Source organism: Balaenoptera borealis, assembly GCF_965194805.1.
Source record: "Balaenoptera borealis genome assembly, chromosome: 3".
Taxonomy (NCBI): Eukaryota; Metazoa; Chordata; class Mammalia; order Artiodactyla; family Balaenopteridae; genus Balaenoptera; species Balaenoptera borealis.
In genome coordinates, this window is record NC_138866.1 from 179,929,616 (window position 1) to 179,947,732 (window position 18,117).

General features: G+C 40.0%; 1 protein-coding gene across 1 annotated transcript in view; it reads right to left on the reverse strand.

The window, feature by feature from the left end:
- Positions 1–10,075: 10,075 nt before the first annotated feature.
- ST8SIA6 (ST8 alpha-N-acetyl-neuraminide alpha-2,8-sialyltransferase 6) overlaps positions 10,076–18,117 on the reverse strand; it is a 261,570-nt gene continuing 253,528 nt past the window's right edge. The window contains exon 7 of the mRNA XM_082385522.1: positions 10,076–16,455. Coding sequence (XP_082241648.1) covers positions 16,299–16,455 — 157 coding nt within the window. The 3' untranslated portion in view covers positions 10,076–16,298. The remainder of the gene's footprint in view (positions 16,456–18,117) is intronic.

The window sequence follows — 18,117 nt, forward strand, 5'->3', positions numbered from 1 at the left end:
TAGTATGGAAATCTTTCTCCTGAGGTCTACATGAGCAGGTATTTCCTCTTTCTACCGCAAAGCAGTCAGGGAACCAAGACTCTCCTTGGCCTTCAGGGTCTCGGTGAGGGTTAGGAAAGCAGAGGGATGGCTGGAGTTCATAGGCACAGCCTCATTACTGATGATGGTGGACGAGACTCCAGTGTTACCTCTTGTACGGTTCCTGCTGTCCAGTTTTCTCACGCTTCTGTGCTTCTTGGCTTTTTTTCCAAGCTTGGTCCGCCAGCTCTGCTGTCATCCCAATAAGTTCCCTTTACGTCGAAGAAAGCCAGAATTAAATTCTGCTGCTTGCCACTAACACCCAGACTAACTACAGGAGAAATTAACATCCATTTTACATTTTCTTCTTTGCTAAAGCTACTGCCAAGATTCTTGTGATAAGCTGAGCAAACACAATTCACACCATCGTTCACAATTGTGCAATATACAAGAGGCACTAAGAAGGGCAGGCTAAAGAATTAAAAAGTAGTTCCCCTTCCTATAAACATTTGAATCTGAATGCTACGTCACCCTCCGTGAGTCAGGTATTCATGTCCCTCTCTAAAAATGTACCACCACGCTAATAAATGAAAATCTGTTCGATGAGGCATATTTATGGACGTGACTGGCACCTTACAATACAGTGAGTGTAGCTGAGAAGTGCTATGTGCTTCGTAAATTTAGAACGGCATCTCCTAAATGTCAAGTGTTTATTACCTGGAAAAAAGAAAGGGAAAACAACTCTACGTTTGAAACATGTTGTGCAGCTTCCTTGATGAGACATTTTAAGGACCATTAGTTGTCTAAATAGAAATTGTATTTTAGAGAGGGGGAGAATATGAAAGACTGTTCTCTAGTTTAAGATTATACCCTGTACCTTGCAATAAAGCTGTAAACTCAAGCAGCCATGCTGCACTCTGGTTATTTTTCCTTATTCTGCCCCTTCAAGCCTCGTTCTTCACCTTAAAAACAAAGGCGTATGAAAGCATTGAGCACACGGCCAGCCTCACTGAGGCCTTACTTAATAGATGTGATTCCTTACTGTTCTTCTTTCCCTTAAAGGGCAGCGTAAATTCTGTGACTGTCATCTGAGGGTTAAAAAAAAAAAAGTTCATCTCTGAATTTCATGGAAATTTTAGGGACTCTGAATTTCATGAACTTGATGTATCATATACTGTGGTTCCTGGAAATGGATTTTGTCAGAAGGGAATGATCATTTTGAAAAGAAATTCTGCTCAAGATTTTCAAAAAGGATAATCAGATAAAAAAATGTTGGTTTTCTATCTCTGGTGAACTAGCCAGATTTTCATCTTCATCTGGTTTCTTTTCCATTCTTTCTGCTTTAATAGAGGACTCTAGGGGGTAGAAATATCTAATAGTGTAGAGGTCAGCTTCAGAGCTTTCAGGTCTCAAAGAAGTTCAGTTGGTGTTTCGCAGGATGGTTTATGACATGATTATTCAAGGAACCCTCTCCTCAACTGCTTCTTTCATTTTTACTCATCTTTTGTTGTGCAGAGTCTGGGGTGTACCCAGGCTCAGAGCTGATATTTCCTAGAAATTAATGTCAAGACATTAATTCTGCGAGATGTGCTCCCCCAAGTTAAAAATATCAAGGACAGTCATCTCCGATGGATGGATCCTTTGTGATAAGAACACTCATGGATAAGTCAACAAATGATTCTTGTAGAAGAAAGCTGTTTGAACTGGATTCTCTTGACCTCACTTTCATTGACTGCAGAGTTGATGCCAGAATGATTATCTCCCTCTCAATCTCTAAAACTTTTCTTATGTCTGTGCCTGACACTAGGAGCTGGAAAATCTTAGATGAATCACCAATCAGCTGACAATTATTACCCATACTACATGTGAGGAACAACAGAGCAGGGCAGGGAATTTACAATGGTGACACATCTTTTTTGAAAAATGCAGAGTTCATCATTGGCAAAGTGTGCATGTATCACAACAATTAAGGTATTAGATACCTCTAAAGAAAAGAGACAATCTAGTGGTAGGAAACAGGGAGTCCCTTTAATGGGACTATATAGCACAAAAGGGTACGGCATGATGGCAGACGCTGGCTGGCTTCCCAAAGAGGAAACAGTCCACCCCTGCATTGGGAGAAATGCAGACTCTTGAAGCAGGAGAATGGAAATCAGACAACTGGTCAAGAGGCTCAATCTCCAATGGTAAACCATGATGCTAGTGGCTTTATTAGCTTTGTACCTGGTTTGCTAATGTGGTCGTTTCAATACAGCAAATCATGCTGTTATTCTTCGACATCAAACTCATCTCTCAGGTGGCTTGTTGGCTCTCTCCGGACAGCTTTCCTGTGATTTAAAGAATTTAGGATCTTCTGGAGGATCTCTAGGATGAAGACTTCTGGTCCTTGGATTACAACTGAGAGATGAAATAGAACCCTCTTGTATGAGACAGCAGTGCTCCTTTGGAGGAAAGGCTACTAGAAAGTTAAAGATTCAGACCAGCATCTATAGTGATTAACATCAATGATCGTTGCAGGCATTTTTTAGTGGACATCTTAAAAACTCAACACTGGTCCTGGCTCTGCCATCCATCACCTTTGACATTGACATGGAGGTCACTGAACCTCACCAAGGGGCAGCTTCCCCTTCTGCAAAATGGAGAAGAGCACTCCAGCGGGCTCACTGAGGTGATGATATACAGAAAATCACCAAAATGACAATGTTCCACACCCCATAATATCTTATTATTATTGAGGATTAGTAAATCAGAAAGAAAAGACTCTGATTTATGATCCCCTGAAGAGTGAAAACTCACAGAAGGAAATTAATGAGGAAGAGAGACTTAAATAACCAAGGACAGAGAGATTTGCCAGTGCAGGCAAACTTTTATGTCCCTTTCAAGTTCCCTGTGATTGTGGTATATAACGCATCCCAGAAATGAGATAAAATCCATTTAGCTGAGGTGATGGGGAGGGTGGGCAATTCTTTCCTATCAAACGCACATGAGAAAGCTGGGCAGCCTCATTTCCAGTCAGAACCCACTGCTGCTCTATTACCTGGATAATTAAAGGCATTTTATAGCAAAACACTCCTGATATTAAAAAATGAAGCAGGCATGTTTTACTGTGATGGTGCAGGGCTTAAGGCAGGAGTAAAAAAGAATCAATAGGATGAATTTTTCTTTCTTCAAGAAGAGTTTCATTTTAACCTAAGAAATAAAAACCATGTTACCGTGATATACAATCTATAGTTAGCATATGAAGAACTCCATAAAAATATTCAATATTTTGAGAAAGCCTTAAAGCCTACTGCATAATAAACCACATTGCCAGAAGATTAAATCCAGATGATAGCATTATTCAGAAAGAAACTGGCTCAGTCAAAACAGCTATTTCCTGCCTCTCCTCCAGACCCTCTAATTGCTCCCTTAAACTTGAGCTCCATTTGATTTACAAATGAAATGAATTTCAAAGGTTGAATGAGATGATCTTTACAATTCTTTTGAACTCTTTATTTTGCAAATGGAGAAAGCCCAGTATCTTGCTAGGACTCAAATTCCCACTTTATTTTGATACCCCAAAAAGAGTTCAGTTGGGGGATGATCAATCAGAAAAACTCCAAGTAAAATAACAATGTAAACTTTTATTTAGAAATGTAAGCATTTTACAACTTATTAAAGGAAATGAGAATTTTTATTCTGTTCTTTAAAATTCATCCTATGTTCTCCAATTTGGCGTTTAAATCCTACTAGTCTTAGAAGATGCAAACTATTGTACATAGAATGGATAAACAACAAAGTCCTATTGTAGAGCACAGGGAACTATATTCAATATCCTGTAATAAACAATCATGGAAAAGAAGAAATAAATAAATCCTATTAGTCTTAGTGAAACGGAGCAGGACCCTGTGTTCCCTGCCCCCCATGTCCTCAGCCTGCCTTCTGTCTGTGGAAAAACTTTAGCCAAAGAATAAGTTTAATCGGAGAGTGAGAAAATGCAGAAACAAAGAAAAACAGTCAAAGGAGACCAAATAATAATAGTTTGGTCATTAAGCATAGTCAAGGACTTTTAGTTCCTTCTCAAGGGCTATAGATACTAATCTGAGCCATATCCTGTGAGCTGTCTTACAGATACTGAAACCTCACCAGGTGGAAGAAGTGAACTCCATGATGACCAGACTGTAGCCATGACAGAAGCTGCCACAATTCCGAAAAGAGGCCTCAAAGAAATAGAAACAAACCGATCCTGGAACTAAAGACTAACTGTACCTAAAACGATCAAGATGACGCTGGTCAGACCACCGATGACCAATGTCAAGATGACGGTCAGAGCTGACTGCGCTGTTTCTGCACATAGCCCCCTCCCTCCGCCTATAGAAGCTCTTGCCCCCTAATTGTCGGGGTGGGGAGTCGGCCTTGGACAGGGGTGGCCGGCATCCAAAATAAAGCAAACTTTCCTCTCCACCAACCTGGCCTCTTTATTGGCTTTTGAGCCGGAGCAGCCCGACCCCACTTTCGGTTACATTAGGTTTGGTTCCTTTCAAATCTGAGGTCTTAACCATTCATTGGTCTAAACATAAGACAGTCATTCCATATTTATCTCCATCTTTTTGTTGATTCTTGTTCCTTCCAGCTACCTTGAACGGTAAATATGAAAATCTCAGGTTGATGAGTATCTCAGATTTGGAGGTAAACTAGCACTATATATGACTGTGAAAGAATTTTTTTGCTTCCGCATGCTTGGCCCTGGAACACGTCATTCCTCTTACAGAATCCTAAAATGTCTGTTACTTGTAGTAGATCAAAGTTAGGAAGTCCATTAACGTACTTGCACTTACTTCAAGTCCTTTCAAAAGAACTTTTAAAATGTGAAAGGTGGTCCTATTTCTCTCTAACCAAACAGATGGGATCACAATACTTCTAAAATACTAATCTTGTGATAGATTCCACTTTCATATACTTTTTCCTGTTAAAAAGAAAAAAATGAGGCATAGTGATGATTCCTTGGAAGCCTGAGAAAATTATTTTTTAGGACCTCATCCCCAAGAGTTATATAAATGCCCTCAGATATGTTACTTACTTTCTCTTTACACCAGATTTTTGTGTAAATTAAGGAATACGTTGTATGTTGTAGTTGTTGTTGATTGTTGTTCCCTAAATAAGCAATAACTACCCAAACCCCATGGGCTCTCCTATGAATATAAACACTAGAAAAGATATATTAGAACTGATACAAGACAACGAAGAAAAATAAGATGAAACATAAAGCGAGCAAATGAAAGCTTCATTGAGACATCAAATATATAGAGTCCCTTTTGACCCACCTCCTAGAGTAATGGAAATAAAAACAAAAATAAACAAATGGGACCTAATGAAACTTAAAAGCTTTTGCACAGCAAAGGAAACCATAAACAAGAAGAAAAGACAACCCCAATTTACATTCCCACCAACAGTGCAAGAGGGTTCCCTTTTCTCCACACCCTCTCCAGCATTTATTGTTTGTAGATTTTTTGATGATGGCCATTCTAACCAGTGTGAGGTAATACCTCACGGTGGTTTTGATTTGCATTTCTCTAATGATTAGTGATGCTGAGCATCCTTTCATGTGCTTGTTGCCAATCTGTACATCTTCTTTGGAGAAATGTCTATTTAGGTCCTCCACCCATTTTTGGATTGGGTTGTTTGTGTTTTTGATATTGAGCTGCATGAGCTGCTTGTATATTTTGGAGATTAATCCTTTGTCAGTTGCTTCAGTTGTCTTTTCTAACACGACACTGTGAAGCAATTATATTCCAATAAAGATGTAAAAAAAGAAAAAAAAAATGCTCTATTTAGCAACCCCCCCCCAAATATATAAAGTCTACTCCAATCTTGTTTTATTAGTATCTGAAACTTGATATGCATATTAATATCCAGTAAACAGTTCTCTGTGGTTGTAGGAAGATGTTCGAAAATCAAAATATTTGACTCAAAAATTTAAAGCTACAGAAAGATGATCACAAGAAAAAAAATCCATGACTAAAATTCAAAAAATACGTAGTCCCTACTGTGTGCTAGGCAATATTTTAAGTGCAGGGGGGATACCCAGTGAACAAGACAAAGACCCTGTCCTCCAAAGTCACTTAAAATACTGTTAACATGAACTCAAAATATACATATACTGAATTCTTACTTTTTGCTTTCTTAGGCTATAAATTTAAGGGAAAATTTGGAACAATACCTTTACGGAGGCAGACACCAAAAAATATTCCAGTTCTTACAAATGAAATACTAATCTCCCCCTCACTCAAGGAATAAAAACTTTTCTCTATATTAACCACCTGGACAAGCATTACTCGCTCTGGTTAAATGATCATTTGTGAGGCTCCTGTGATTAACGGCAATTAACTGATTCATTGAGTGCCATACAAACACCAGAACAGATGCACTTAATGTGAGAAAAGGTGGCATCCCTAGCCTTCAAGGTACTTTGAATATACTTTCATGAAAAACAAACAGTGCTGAAGTAGATGAAGATACGTACCCAAGTATCTTTCTAAGTCATGTAAAGCAGAGGGTCCGCTTTGTAGATAAATGACATATTTCGACATAAAGTTTCTCTTAGCCCTGGGCCAATAAATAGGCCAGCACTTTATACAATTATTATGTCTCCAAATCTCTCTCCCTGGTCTCTGCCTTCAGCACCTACCCACTGTGCCTTGGGAAACGTCGTGATAGTCTACTTTTCAGGCATCTCATGTACTATTTTTCTTATCTTTTTCTCCCTACTACCCAAACTGGGAAGGTTCCACCATGAAGTCACACAGAGACTCTGGCTGAAAGCAATCCACTCTAAAATGTTTGCTCCACTCAACACTACATTCTCTTTAAATCTCTTATCCTATGCTTCCCCCCACCCCTAACCTCCCTACCAACCTCCCCACCCTAAACTTCCAACAAAAAGAGTAGAACATTTTCAGGATCCAAGGGACTCCTGAAATCACATGAGGCATTTTCTAGTGGCTTAAAGGAAAACCTGATGCTGAACTTTGGATGGACTACTAGGGAAGGAGACCGTCAAAAAGGCAATTTCAGGACGTACTCCCCCTCATCCCCCGCCGTAAGAGCTGAAGGAGGCTGGATGGGGATGGGGCGGGGCGCTGGTAGAGTCTTATTCCAGGCTGCGTTGCTGAAGGAGAAAGATGCAGGGTCTCTTCATCACTAACATCTTTAAAACATTTTTTAAAATCCCTAATCTCTTAACACAGGCTTCTCTAGGCCAGCAGTTTTCAATTTCATCTTTCCAACTGATGTTCGGGATAGATGTGAGTCTTGTCTCTCATGCCACTCACTCTCAGGGTTACCCGGAAAACATGAAATCTGCTTGGTGACCAGAACTATCTCTTTCTTTCCCACAGATAGCACGCCAGAGCTGTTCATGGGATAACGTTGAATACACAGTTGGGCCATTTAACTGTTACGAGTTACAACTCAGAATGGACCTCACGGCTATTTCCATTATTTCCATTGAGAGCTTCCTCTAACCAAGGGATCAACAAACTTCTTCTGTAAAGGGCCAAATTATATTTTCACCTTTCTGGGCCATAAAGTCCTTGTGGCAACTATTCAACTGTCACTGTAGCACAAAAGCACCTGTAGACGATACCTAAATGGATGAACGTGCTGTGTTCCAATAAAACTTCATTTATAACCACAAGCAGGCTGGATCAGGCCCAGGGGCTCTAACTAGCCCTTAACCCTTTCTCAGACTCAGACAGGACCCCTCCCCAGCTCAGCCAGTCTTGGCCCATCTCCGGTGGCCTTCTCTCCTTTTATGCAATACACCATCCTCTCTCCTCCAAACAAAACTTCCCCAATACATATTTCATTCTTTCCTGAACATCTGATGTTACATTACTTACATGTCTTAAATGGCTGTTTTCCTTCAGTCTGATATCATGGAACATATTCCTGTCTTCTATCTTATTTCTCCCCGTGGTGATACACACTTTTGCTAGAGAAGTGCATTTCCTAAGTGAGAGCCCATTTCCTCCATTAAATGAGTACTACTGCACCTGTAAATTGTCCAGTCATGAGTAATTATTGCCAAATAGAGCAAGGCTTCTAATTAGCAAGCAAAGTCTAAATTCTAAATGGTGGGACGGATTACTTAATTTGATTTGTTGCCTTTTAATTCCCCGATTGGAAGTCTCCGGCTTGGCTTTATCCCTATCCAGTCAGTTCTTTTGAGCCTCATCTCAGTTGTACTATAGGTCATGTTAATTATTCTCACTAACTTATTCATTTATTGCAGGTAGAGGACCTCTTAGTCTGTAGAGTTCAGGGAACGTCACACTCTCTGACCCATAGTTCTACTAGTGTTACCTCCCAGACAACAAAAGCTATACCTGACCATGGCTTTGTTTCTCAGATCTACTTCTTCTCTCTCTCTCTCTCTTTTGTTTGCAACCTCTACATTTATAACCTAATAGAACATTCAAATTCAAACAAAGGACACAAAAGAACAGTAAGTAGCCCAGCTTTACTAGAGAAATGAAGCCTAAGGCGAAGGAATTGTGCTTGAGATGGCAGGACACAAGGTTGAAAAGGTAAATGATGAGAAGTTTAGCAAGCTGGCACTTGAGTGCTTTCCTGGTGTCCTCCCCTCCTAATTGCAGTTTCCAGCTGTTTCTCCAGAGCCTGTTAGCCATGAGCAGACCTGGCGGATATAAATAAAACCTCTGACCAGCCCAAGAGGAAAAAGCTTAGGCAGGATTTTTTTCCTCTTGATGAGAGATCAACTGTATTAGTTTCCTGTTGCTGCTGAAACAAATGATCACAAGTTTAGTGGCTAAATGCAACATGAATATGTTATAGTTCTGGAAATCAGAAGTCCAAAATGTGTCACACTGGGCTAAAATCAAAGAGTCGCAGGGCCAAATACCTTTGGAGGGCATTTGGGGAAAATCTGCCACACCCTTGCCTTTTCCAGCATCTAGGGGCTGCCTACGTTCTTTGGCTCACAGCCCCCTTCCTCCAACTTCAAAGCAGTGTACTAATGTCTTCAGTCTTTGTCCGACTCTGACCCTCTTGCCGCCCTCATTCACTTAGGAGAGCTGCTGCAGTTACACTGGGACCGCCCAGACAATCCAGGATAATCTACCCAAATCAAGGTCAACTGATTAGCAACCTTAATTCCATCTACCACTTTAATTCTGATGTGATAACATCGTCACAGGTTCTGAGGGTTAAGACATCTTTGAGAGGCCTTTTTTCTACCTACCACATTATCTGAGTCTAGAATTCAACAAATGAGCATTCTGGAGGCATCCCTATGCGTATCTTGTCAAAATTCCCAAAGTCTAAAACTAAAACCAAATTTTTACAAGATTTTAGACAGGAAATATAGTAATTCTCTCTCTCTCTCTCTCTCAGACACACACACACACACACACACACACACCCCAGACTTGCATTAGTTTGTCTGTAGAATGAACATGGGAGATGACCATAGACTTTTGGGAAAAAGAACACCCCTGAAATCCAAGAAACATGTCCATTTAAGATACCATTCACCTATCAAGGAAAATAAATATATTTATTTATGAATATGCAAGGATTCTAAAAACATATTCCATGAACCTCATCCAAGGACAATATTCAAGAAACAACTTTTAGGCACACAACCAAATGTTCAGAACAGAGATCAGAAGGATAAAAAGAGAAAACGGTGATCAGTAATGATCCTTGAAATTTATAAATCATTAAATCTAAATGAAGAGTGATAGAATATGAAGATTAGAAATTAGAGGCTTCATTTATTTGACTGACCTTAATTATAGAAATCTAATTTATAATTTTAATTGATAAGAAGCCTTGAGAGGAAAGTGGTCTTTGATGACATAAGTCTTCATGGGCTGTGTTGATATTGTTTTTCTTAGGAAGACAAGAAGGAGAATGATGAAAACTATTTACATCCTGGTGACTACCAGAGACTCTAAACAAACAAATAAACAAACCAACAGTGCTGGAAACTACCTAGAAGGGTCCATGGTCTTTGAGATTAAACTAACTCAGGAAGAGATGCTGTCCTGAAATTGATTTCGTTCACTTCAGCTGTAAGTTAACTCATCAGACTTGGGAAAAACAACCCACCACTCAGGATGTGAACTTTCCAGCCTTGTGATAATGAACCCATCACACTGCATGTTCTCCTGTTTTTCAGAAAGCTTGCCTCACCCACCCCCCAACCAGTTCTTTTCCCAACAGCTACAGAGATAATTCAAGCTGCCTCTGATAGAGCTGATCCACATACAGCACAGAGTTTCTTTCTTCCACAAACTGTGAGTAACATGCTAATGACAGCCTGATACTAAAAAGTTAGAAATTCAACAAAACCTAGGAGTTGAGGACAGGAGAGGGTTAAGTAAAATTAAAAGTATTCAAAAATTATCATCTTTCTGGTGCATGGGGCAAAACAGTGGCAAAACAGAGTATCCAAAGTATAAAGGAATAATATCCTATTTTCATATAATAGTAAAGAAATGATGTTTGGTTATGAATATACTTTTTACACAGAAAAAAACCTAACATTTTCAAAAGCTGAAATTTTAAAGACCACGTTGTCTGGTCATCATCCAGTAAAATGAGATAAAAAACTGAAATATGCCTCTGGGACTCAGAAAATAGGAAATTTACTTCTAAATATATCTTGGATAGAAGAAAACAATCAAAACAAAATCATGAATGATAGGGAAAGCTATGAAAGGAAGGTCACTGCGTTCTAAAACCTCCGGAACACAGTGAAAACTGTATTCAGTGGAACCGTAAGACCACTCTCAGGCTTGACGATTCACTAGAAGGACTCAGAAAAACTATCATACTCACGGTTATTGCAGGAAAAAATAGGGATTAATATCAGCAAAGGGGGGACTTCCCTGGTGGCACAGTGGTTAAGATCCCACGTGCTGCGGAGCAACTAAGCCCGTGCACCACAACTACGGAGTCTGTGCTCTAGAGCCCGCGAGCCACAACTACTGAGCCCGCGTGCCACAACTACTGAAGCCCTCGTGCCTAGAGCCCATGCTCCGCAACAAAGAGAAGCCACCACAATGAGAAGCCTGTGCACCACAATGAAGAGTAGGCCCCGCTCGCTGCAACTAGAGGAAGCCTGTGCACAGCAACTAAGACCCAATGCAGGCAAAAATAAATAAATTTATTTATTTAAAAAAATATATATCAGCAAAGGGAAAAGGTGCATGGGATGATGTCCAGGAGAAAGCAGGTGCAAGCTTTCAGGTGTCCTCTCCCTGTAGAGTAACACAGATGTGCTTAATTCTCCCAGCACTGATGTGTGACAACACATGCAAAGTGCTGTCGACCAGGGACGCTCACTTGAACTTTGGCGTCCAGGGTTTTATTGAAGGTCAGAAACACAGGCACTTAGTGTCTGCATGACTGACCTCAGCTATTCAGACTCCAACCTCCCAGAGCAAAGACAGGCATTCACAAAAAAATCACACTGTTAGAATAAACTGATTGAACTGTATTGCATGGCCTAAGGCTCCAGATACGCAAAAACATTGATTAGGTAGAATATTCTCAAGGCTCAGAGTTCACCTCCCAGCAGCCAGCCAAGGGCCAGTCCTGAAGACAGATCTTTCTTGGGAATGTGCAGAGCTTAAGCGGCCAGACCTGCTGAGTTACCACTTTCCTACACAAATACCTCCACAATTATAGAAAAACTTAAATTAAGGAAATGTAATGCTAGTTTTAAGAAATTGGAAACAAAATCAAAGACAAAAGAGCTTAAAAAGGAATTAAGATAGCAAAATGATACAGAAAAAAAATACATTGATAATAGGTTGAATGTATCCCAAAGCCAGTTCTTCCAAAAGACCAATAAAATAGATAAACTCTCATGAGCTTAATCAAGAAAGAAAGAGAACAGACGTTATAACTGATGTCACAGAAATAAAAAGGATTCTAAGAGATTATTACAAACAATTATACACCAATAAATTGAATAACATAGAAGAAATACATTTCTAGAAACATACAACCTTCCAAGGCTGAATCATGCAGAAATAGAAACCTTGAATAGACCAATAATTGATAAAGGTAATCAAAAACTTCCCAACAAAGAAAAGCCCACAACCAGATGGCTTGATTGGTGTATTCTACCAAACAGTTAAAGAATAATTAACACCAACCCTTCTCAAGCGCTTCCAAAAACTGAAGAGGAGGGAACACTTCCCAATCCATTTTATAAGGCCATCATTACTCTGAAACTGGAGCCAGACAAAGACACTCCAAGGAAAGAAAACCATAGGCCAAAATCCCTGATGATGAACACAGATGCAAAAATCCTCAACAAAATACTAGCAAACTGAATTCAGTAGTACATTAAAAGGATCATATACTATGATTAAGTGGGTTTTATCCCTCAGATGCAAGGACAGTTCAATATATGCAAATCCATTCATGTGATACACTTTATTAACAGACTGAAAGATAAAAATCATATGATCATCTAATTAGCTGCAGAACAAAACTGACAAAATTCAACATCCTTTCACCAAAAAAACTCTCAGCAAACTAGGAAGAGAAGATATGTACCTCAACACAATAAACTCTGTTGAGTTCAAGTTAGATGTATATATAGTTGATGCAGACTACAGAAGGTACTTGATAAATATTTCTAGTTTGAATAAACCAAATTCAACTTTTTCTTGTACAGGCGGACCTCAGAGACATCGAGGGTTCGGTTCCAGACCACTCAATAAAGCAAACATCACAAGAAAGTGAGTAACAGGAATTTTTTGGTTTCCCAGCACATAGAAAAGTTACGTTTATACTCTCCTGTAGTCTATTAAGTGTGTAACAGCATTATGTCTTTTAAAAAAGTACATATCTTAATTTAAAAATACAGTATTGCTAAAAAATTCTAACCACCCCCTGAGCCTTCAGTGAGTTGTAATCTTTTTGCAACAGTGACATCAAAGATCACTGGTCACAGGTCACCATCACAAATAGAATAATAATGGAAAAGTTTGAAATATTTTGAGAATTACCCAAATGTGACACAGAGACTCAAAGCGAGCAAGTGCTGTTGGAAAAATGGCGCTGACAGACTTTCTCAATGGAGGGTTGCCACAAACCTTCAATTTGTAGAAAATGCAAATCTATTCTGCGAAGCATAATAAAGTGAAGCGCAATTAAATGAGGCATGCCCATACTTCCGTGGTAGGCGCAAAATACAATCTGCAAGAACAGATTGCTGCTGCACACACTGGGCAAGTCTAAATGATCTGCCCTCTCAACAGTCCTTTCAAAAAATATTGGGTCAGTATTGTTGTGGTGTAGAGTTAGTTTTTCCTTTTTAATCCAAAATATAAAAGTTGTTCTTTTAACTACTAAGAGCTGCCACCCTGAAGGCTTCCTAGAAAGAATTAAAGGGTAAGAAGTGATTATTCTTTTTTATAATCTGGTGTCAGTATTACTCACTCTGGTCAAAGGGCTCTTTGCAGCATGTACTATTACCGATTTGCCAGTAACATTCAGAATCAGTTAAAAACAAAGAAGGTGGCTTACCTACATTCAAACACACATATATGCACGGAAGGAAAGATTTATTTTGAACGACTGTATTTCAGAATGACAGGAGCATCACAGAATTAATGTCCAGCCTGAGAAAGGAGGGAAAGAAAACTAACTTTCTATTGAGGGCTATTTTATTTAAAAAGAAACACTTATTCTTTCATTTTCCCCCATCACTTGCATCACATCATGAAATTATGAATCAATAAATATTTTCTAGTTCCCAGTAAATCATTTATAACACAGAATACCCATTTCATAAGAGAGATCCAGGCTAGAATTTTCTTAATTGTCTACAATAAAAATCACATGAGCTGAAATTTATGAATCCTGGAGGCTTTATAAGCAAAAGCCAAAGCAAGTGAACGGAAGAAATCTCCACTACTGCACGTTTATTTGAGGGTGTAAAACTGTCCCCACTTCTCGGAGGTGAGAATGCCATTTTCCTGTGAACCACAAAGGAGTACTGAGCCCAGAGCAAAGCAAAACATCTTCGGAAATCTTTGAAAATCAGAAGCTGCAAATTTCTACTACCCCAGATCATCAGTTTGCAATCTGGAGAGTATGGTTTAATTCTTAATGAGTCCCAATATGGCAATCTAAGAAGTAGCTGTGCCAATTGTTAGACAATCTGAGTTTTGAGCTTGTTAGTAGCATTCTGTGTACAAGAAAGAATCATCTATTAGAGCAGATCCATTTCCAAACAGCTGTCAGCATTCTGCATTTGACTGGACACCCTGTGTTCTGTAGAGTGCCAACTACTCTCACCCCTTTTTCTTTAAAGTACATTGCTCTTAATTTTTTTCAAATTTATTTTATTTTATTTATTTTTGGCTATGTTGGGTCTTCGTTGCTGCGCACAGGCTCTCTGTAGCTGCGACGAGCAGGGGCTTCTCTTGTTGCGGAGCACGGGCTCTAGGCGCGTGGGCTTCGGTAGTTGTGGCATGCGGGCTCAGGAGTTGTGGCTCCCGGGCTCTAGAGCACAGGCTCAGTAGTTGTGGCGCACAGGCTTAGTTGCTCCGCGGCATGTGGAATCTTCCCAGACCAGGGCTCAAACCCGTGTTCTCCGCATTGGCAGGCGGATTCTTAACCACTGCGCCACCAGGGAAGCCCAACTCTCACCTCTTTTAAACTGCAGAAAATTGACGCTGACATCAAATTGCCATTTCAGCACCTGCAGTTCTGCTAATCCTTTATTTCAGGAGAAGAGCAAATCTGATTTAGCCGCAGTGCACGTTATGAGGAGATGGTGGTGATTATGAAACGTCTGTCCCCTGATAGCTATTCTCAGCTAAAAAATAATCATCCTTTAAGAAGATATGACTGTGCTCCCTTCCTTCACCCCTCAAATATTTGTTATGCACTTAGTGAATGAAGTCAAATAACATATTGAAGAAAATCTCTTGATGGCAAGATTGAGGTGAAGACCTGTGTGACCTGAAACATTGTTTCACCTCTCCTTCGTGGGTCTGATTGAATCAGGCTTTGGAGATGACAATGCAGTCCCTAGAGGGCCCTACAGGCTAGTAAATCCATATCCAAAAGCCACTGTATATATGAATTCATGCTGATTTTATAGGACAGCCTGTTTCCATTTAGACAGGTTTAAGCACCACAGAACAGAATCACTTCTCTCCTCGTCAGATTAAAAGTGGAAACGTTTTTGAGCCCAGTCCTTTACCTGGTATTCCCCTTCTTACTTTTGTGTTCCCAGAATCATAAAATCTTTGTTTGCTGATGACAGCAAACATGTCACCCTCTGTTCACCTTGACTTTCCCTTGCAGAACAGAAGTAGCCTAACTAGGAAACCAGATGGGTCAAAGTGCATTCCTTCATGTTGGTGGTAAAAGAGAATTACGAGGCTCCACCAATAATCAACAAGCAGCCTCCAGAAGAAAAGTGTCATCTCATGTGGAACCACATAATCTACTCGAGGGGTCTCAGATTTCCGCCTACTGATGAATTAAACATTTTTGGCACTGAATTTCTGGGAAATAAACTGAACTTAATGGGAAAATAAATGACTAGAAAGACTTGAAAGTGTTACTTTATATCTTCAGCATGTATTAGTGTTGGAGAAATCCTAAAGGAGAAGACCAGGTCATTGAAAAATGATTAAGATCTCTAATAATTATTATTATGACCATAATGGACTATCTATTCATTAAGGATTTATATACAGCTGAACAAAGACAGTGAAAGCAGAAGACAGTGATTCAAAGAACTGCTGATTCATACTCTACAACACAGTAAGCTGAGTAGCAAAACGTAACAATATGAGCTTTGGATGTGCAAGGACCTGAGTTGAAATCCTGCTGGCTTCTCCTCTTATTAGCAGCTCTGGCTAAATCATTACCTTCTCGGTGTCTCAGTTTCCTTATTTTAAGAACGTTGTTGTAGTGCACGTCTTTTACGGTGTCTGCTTAGCCCCGGACAGTACTCTTCTCCAGAGCACACCTTTCCCCGCTTCTAGGCCCCTCCTCCAACTGGGGCATCAGTGGTCATGTTTGGGGCTAATGCCTGCAGTGGATACTTGACCGAAACCCCGACCATCAGATTTCCACTCTAGAAGTTATCATTCAGATGGAGCTGCAGTCAGCAAGTCTCTGCTTGAGGCTGGACCCAGAGAATGGTGGGGTAGCACATGCACGGAGAAGCGGAGAAAGACAGCAAAGAGAAAGGAAACCAGGAGCCAGGGAGAGGAATACAAAGTCAATGTCGTTCAGAACCAGGGAGCAAAGACTGAAGAAATGGCTGTCTGGGTATCCAACGGCTTTCCACTTCTTACTTTAACTCTCACATGCGTCCAACTTGCTCTTGAGGGAGATTGTACATTGCAGTCATTTTCCCTCTTTTGTTTTAGATTTAATGTGAATTTCCTGCCAATAAAATCAAAATAACCACGTCCACTATAGAAATACTAGTAGCTATATATAAGGGAATTGGGAGCATTCAGTGATTTAAGTAAAACGCCAGCTCAATTACATTCAATAAATGATGGCCATTGTTATTGTCACTTTCCCTATGAGTAAAATGGGAATACACTTGCAGTAAAGACAAATACTGGAGAGAGGTTTTAAAGTATGTTACTAGAGGAAAACAGTAGTAAATTGGTAGAAAACACAGTTGTTTTAATTTATGCTAACATATTTTCCTAGTAACCCAGAATATTCTTTCTCAGTGGCATGGCTAATGGGCCATTGGGATCTTGTGTGTGTGTGCGTGTGTGTGTGTGCGTAGATGAAGATAATACATTTTCATCACTTATCAAATTTAGATTACTATTATAATAAGGGCAGCTGAATATCATCTAATGAAGATTACATTAGATTTCATTATATGCTTATGCTATTTATACAATCACTAAATAAACTGGGGATGACAAGTTATATTTATGAACGTGACAAGTTTCACCTAAAACTGAGAAGTTAGCAGCAGCATTCAATACTTAAAAATCATGATGTGTGGCTAGTGGCAATCGTAGAAAAAATGCTTTGGCCTTATCACTGCTTGCATAGGGTCCCAAAGCAGGGGCTTTCCCACCTTTCATAAGTCACCGGATTTATGATCTCACTCTATTCCCTTCCAGCTGTGTCTCAAACCAGCCAGTTCTCACCGGAGCTCCTCTCTTTCTTGTAATCCTTTGCTAAATATAAGTGACAACAATCAACACTCCTCATATTGTTTTCCTAATTCTTGCCTTAGAGTGAGGGCTTCAGCAGGTATTTGGTCTGCTTTCCCAGCTGATGCAATATCAGCTTTGCCAAATATTTGGTTCAGCCTAACAAGTCTTTCCAGCCTGCTACATCTGCTTCTCATGGCCTCCAGGTAACCCCAAAAAGCTGAGAGAAAGAAGCAACAGAGGAAGCGAAAAAATTAGTCTTGATGATTACATCGAGGAAAGAACGTGGGTTTGGTTCCTAACACAGAAAACAGACTGGAAGTAAAAAAATCAGAGGCTTCCTAAGTTTTTGAAGGACTCACGGTGCCAGAGAAATATTATGAGCCCAGAATACAAGAATGCCCTTGATGGCTCATTCTTTAAAATTGTCCTTCATCTCCTCAATTTACACAAGTAGGAAGTGGACTACAAAAGCAATACATCCTGGACTTCCCTGGTGGTGCAGCGGGTAAGACTCTGTGCTCCCAATGCAGGGGGCCTGGGTTCGATCCCTGGTGAGGGAACTAGATCCCACATGCATGCCGCAACTAAGAGTTTGCACGCCACAACTAGGGAGCCCAGGTGCCACAATTCAGGAGCTGGCGAGCTGCAACTAAGGAGCCCTGGAGCCACAACTAAGGAGCCCTCCTGACACAACTAAGGAGCCCACAAGTTGCAACTAAGGAGCCCACCTGCCACAACTAAGACCCGGTGCAACCACATAAATTAATTAATTTTTTTTTTTTTAAAAAGCAATACATCCACCAAAGAGGAATTCCACAGTACCCACTATATATATGATATTTTGGGTTGCCCTCTTTGGGGAGAGAGTGTGTTCCATGTGTGGAAAAAAAGTGTGCCCAAAAGATGTCTGATTTTT